The 5,047-nt window shown below is 41.3% G+C and overlaps 1 protein-coding gene across 1 annotated transcript in view; it reads right to left on the bottom strand.

Annotated features, from left to right (window-relative positions):
* CTTNBP2 (cortactin binding protein 2) overlaps positions 1 to 5,047 on the bottom strand; it is a 226,000-nt gene that overhangs the window by 141,988 nt on the left and 78,965 nt on the right. The window contains 1 exon segment of the mRNA XM_015563768.1: positions 1,855 to 1,962. Coding sequence (XP_015419254.1) covers positions 1,855 to 1,962 — 108 coding nt within the window.

Below are 5,047 nucleotides of genomic sequence, written 5' to 3'. Positions count from 1 at the left end.
CCTGGGTGCCCCTCACTGCCCACCTCCTGCTGGCCTGGCCACCCCATGCAGCCTGCTGCACTGCCTTCGCTCCAGCCAGAGCTGCCTTTCCTCCTTCCCATATTGCCCAGAGGCTTGGAGTGGCTGGGGCAGTGCGGAACAGCTACGTCCCACCCTGCCCCAGGCCGCTTGACACCTGCGTATGCAAATTAACTCACTAGCTTTGCTGGGTTAATTTTCATACTCAGTCCTGATTGGCTGGTGGGCATCGCAAAGATATGGTCAATTACCATTTTTCTCTTTTATTAGTGTAGACAGAGACAGACAGAAGAATAACTAAAGCAGCCCTGCCCCGTATGACTCAGATGGTTGTGCATCGTCCTGTGCACCGAAAGATTGCTGGTTCAACCGATGCGATGTTTCTCTCTCACATCGATGCTTCTCGCTCTCAAATCAACTTTAAGAAAATCATGTATTTGTAAAAAGGAAAGAAAGAAAATACCTAAGGCAGAACTGGAACCTTCACATCCGTTTGGTCTCAAGAGGCTACCTATTGGCCTTACAGGTGATGGGGCCCTGTTCTCTCCTAGACTGAGGCTCATACATTTTAGTGATACACTTGCCTTAGCATTTCTCCCACAAGTTCATTCAAGAAAATATACATCGGCAAGCAATGCAAACGCTCCAAATGGGAGCAGGACGAAAACCTCTCATAACCACCTGCCCACGTCTACTTAGCAACACCTGTCATTCAAAAAGCAACACCTTCAACTGAAACACTGGCTTGCAGATGATATAACTATACTCCCATTTTTCTGAGGCAATTATGCTCTGTCATCAGACAGGAATAATCAATATCCCCATTGTATTAATTTTCAGTTTGTGAAAATGTACTGAAGTCTTTTTCAGGAACTGTGTCTCCCCTTCCCCCCACAGCTGGATTCTCAGCATATCCACCTTCTCCATTATGTCTGACCACCCTCCGTTATTACCTCTTGCCCCCACCATATTAGTGCCAATCGGAGGCAATGATTTTTTGACATTCCTCAGGTTTTTATGTTAAAATGAACTCCCTAAGGCAAAGTTTGAGGAAGTACTCCCTGGTGAGAAAAGATATCCATACTCCACGTATAATAAATATACCCATCGTGTCAAAATGACCAAGAGCCAGGAAATACCTGATTGCATACAAAGTGCTAAGTGTAAGAGAAAGAGGAAACAAGTTTAACTTTGGCTCACAAACCAAAACAACTGAAAGACTGGGAACAATCAGTTAGAAAATTCTTCATTGAGAAAGTTTAACAACATTTTTAAAAAAACAACAACAAACTGTATTAAGGTATTTAAGAAATATGTTAGAATATAATGCTTCACAAGCTACTATAAAAATTTCAAAATTACTGTAAGATCAGATGAAAAAGTAACAAAACCATCTGAAGACATATATAGACATTTAGTTTTTAACTCTTCTGAGTTTCTGAAAATAAGAATTTATAATTTATATAGGAAGGAAAAGGCTCTATTATCAGCAATATCTTTTACAAATGATTCTCTTAACTTTTCTTTACTGACCTCATAATACATGTAGGATACCAAATTAGCAATATTCTGATAACTTATGTCTTTAACTAAATAAATGCATGAAAACATTAAAAGGACTGGGGAACCAAAAGCACTTAATTTTCAAGTTTCCTATAACTTCAGTGTTTGGATTTACCAAGACTACAGGTTGATGTCTGGAGTGAGTGCACATTTTAACATGATGAAACATTTTAAATCTACATGATTGAGAAACTAAGAAAAAGAAGCTTCAACATTGGCCTTTTGAAAAAAGAAGTTGCCACAGCAATGGGACTCGGGCTGGAAAGTTCTTACCCGCAGGGCCTCGATGACCAGGTCTCTGGCCTCCAGCTCCCCTTCCATCACGCTGAGAAGCATACGGAGTTCCGATTTACTGAGGGTGTCCACATCAAACTCTTTTTTCTGTAACACAAATTTTTAAAAAATGATGAAAAGACTATTTTTAGGAACAACACACATGTCTATGTATGCAGCCCCTTTTAAAGGAACATGCTCTACCCCACCCCAACACAGGGAGATCTACAGACACACACATGGGACAGGTATGCAATAGATCATCTTTTGTCCCAGTGGCTCAGTAAATTCAAGGAGCACTGGGGCTGTTTGGCAGCAGACAATCTATGCCCTGACCTTCAAAAAAAGGAGGAGTAAAAACCATTCACACCAACATAGTGAATCTCTCTGTTAGGGAGATCTGTTTTCCCAGCCTGCCTGCACATCTAGGTTTAGAATGTCTTCAAATTGAGACACAAACTGAAAATCCCTGGAATTTGTAACAAAACAGGCCCAGAGTATATTGGGGAGACACTGCAAGGGTAGCCAAGAGAGCACGAGAAAATACTCCTAGAAGGGCCCTAATGGAAAGGCTCCTGGAAGGTTAAATTCCAGAACATCCAATAACAACAGGTCATGTTTATAGAACACTGCAGCAGAGGCCATCAGCTGGCAGCCTACAGCCAAATCTGGCCCACAGATATGTGTTCCTTGGGCCACAAAGTGTTCTACCTTTTTATTCAGCCAACATTAAAAAATCCTGAAGGCCCTGGCCGGTGTGACTAAATGGTTACAGTGTTGGCCCATCCACCGAAAGGTCTCTTCACATTTGTATGGCACCCAGCAGTTTCCAAGGTATTCTCAGAGAACCAAATCTATTCTGTAAGAGATCATCCTATGCATCAGTTAAGAAAACCACAACTCAGAGAAGTTGGATAATGTGCTCAGATCAGGCAACCAGGAAATGGCAGAACTACAGCTAAGGGCCTGTCTGGTCTACACACTTAGTGGCACAGGGCAAACGTTCCAGATGAAAAATACTGCCATTCTATCCATCAACTAATAAGAACTACTTTAGCACTTATACACCTGACCCTACACCATCCCTTTAAGACAGAAGTAAACACGGAAAGCCCATAAATGATCCCAGGGGCTTTCAAACAGGCATGATCAGAAACTGGCCTTCTCAATTTCAAAGGAACCTTCTTCTGGAAGGTTATAATAATTTAAGGGGAAAGAAACCAGAAATAGCTGCTTCTTCAAAGGAAGACTTTAGGATTTTCCTTTTAAAATTGTTTCCTTTTGCACATACATTAGACCAGTGGTCCCCAACCTTTTTCTGGCCACCCCCCACCTAAGCATCTCTAAAATCCTGATGCCCCCATGACATATAATCCTTATTATTCACGGGGAGGAAGTCTAAAAGGCCATTAACTTGGTCTATACAAGCTTCCAAAGAACGTGGCATCCACCAAAGAGAAAAATAAAACAACAAAAGAACAGTTAAAGTACTGAGGAAGAAATCACTAAGAAAGTATTGTTTAAAAAAGTATGAAGTGATATAAAGAAAAAGCAAGTAAAGTTTCAAAACATATAATAGAGAACGGAAATACATAAATATGTCATAATATATATTTATCTACTATACATGAGACCCCTAGAACCATAAGAAATGCAGAAAATTCACTGTTAAAAATTCATTCTCAAATCGCCTCCTTTAAAAATCCCATTGCCCCCCCATGGGGCATGTGTCCCATGTTGGGAACCACTGCATAAGACAGAGCAGTTGTTTGGAAAGGCAGCTACTAAGGATAAAAAAGAAAAGGAAGAGCTGTAGTAAACCCAAAACATGGGTAATTCTGAGAAGCTTAGAAGGTTAACTTAGAGATGTTCCTTATGTATAGTAAAATTTAATATAATAGGGCTCAAATTTGGCTCCCACTATATAGTGGTGTCACAAAGGTCTTATAAGCCAACTAGAGGCCCAGTGCACAAAAATTAATGCACTCGGGGGGTCCCTCAGCCCAGCTTGTGCCCTATTGTAGTCCAGGACCCCTTGGGGGATGTCCACCTGCCAGCTTAGGCCTGATCCCTGAGGAATTGGGCCTAAGCTGGCAGTCAGACATCCCTCTGGCAGCCCGGGAGCCCTTGGGGGATGTCCAACTGCCGAGGAGGCAGGAGAGGCTCCCACCACCACCACTGCACTCACAGACTTCAGCACGGCTTGTGGCTGGGCAGAGCTCCCTCTGTGGGAGTGCACGGACCACCAGGGGCAGCTCCTGCATTGAGAATCTGCCCCCTGGTGGTCAATGCGCATCATAGTGACCAGTCATGCCCCTATTAGGGTCAATTTGCATATTACCCTTTTATTATATAGGATAGTTCTCAAATTCAGACACACAAAAGAATCACCCGGAGCCCTTGTTAACACTTTCTGCTTGGGCTCCGCCCTTGGAGTTTCTGATTGAGTTATGTCTGAGGTATAGCCGTGAATTTGCCTTTCTAACAAGATCCTGCTGCTGGTCCAAGGACTACACTTGGAGAACCATTTCTACAACTTATCCTAATCTCTGTTTTCTCATCTATATAACAGAAAACCTAAGATCTACCCCGTAAAGTCTTGTGAGGATTAAAAGAAACATAAATGCTAAATAAAGATGGATGATAGTTATTAATAAAGGCAGGTGATTATTATTAAAGCTGAGAGCACTAGGTGTTTTATGTAGAGAGGAGTGGGATATTGGCTATAAGCCTATTTCTCTGAAAATCCACCAGCCCAAGTCCAATAAACTAAGTTTACTGACTATGATGAAAGACAGACTCTTTTATCCCAGTTTTTCTCACTGAGATGGGAAAGTAAGTTGCAATTCTTTTGAGCTTTAGAGCAGCATTTTTAATCAGTGTGCCACAAGAAATTTTAAAACATGCAATACCTGACTATTTATTTGGAGGCACTGACATCTTTTCCCTTGTCAAATAAAAAAAACGACAGCAGCCAATACAATAGCTGTCCGAAGTAAATGAATCAAAATTACACCTATTTTTTGTCAAAGAAGCAAAACACTTTTTTTTTGGTGTGCTGCAGAATTTTAGTAATTACTTTATGTGCGCCATGAGATGAAAAAGGTTGAAAATCACTACTTTAGAGGGTGTTTATTAATGCGGGGGCTAAACAATTTAATTAATTATATATTTTATTGCTCGTCTTCCCCCT

This window comes from Myotis davidii, unplaced genomic scaffold, assembly GCF_000327345.1.
Source record: "Myotis davidii unplaced genomic scaffold, ASM32734v1 scaffold359, whole genome shotgun sequence".
Taxonomy (NCBI): Eukaryota; Metazoa; Chordata; class Mammalia; order Chiroptera; family Vespertilionidae; genus Myotis; species Myotis davidii.
This window is presented reverse-complemented; position numbering and strand designations above follow the sequence as displayed.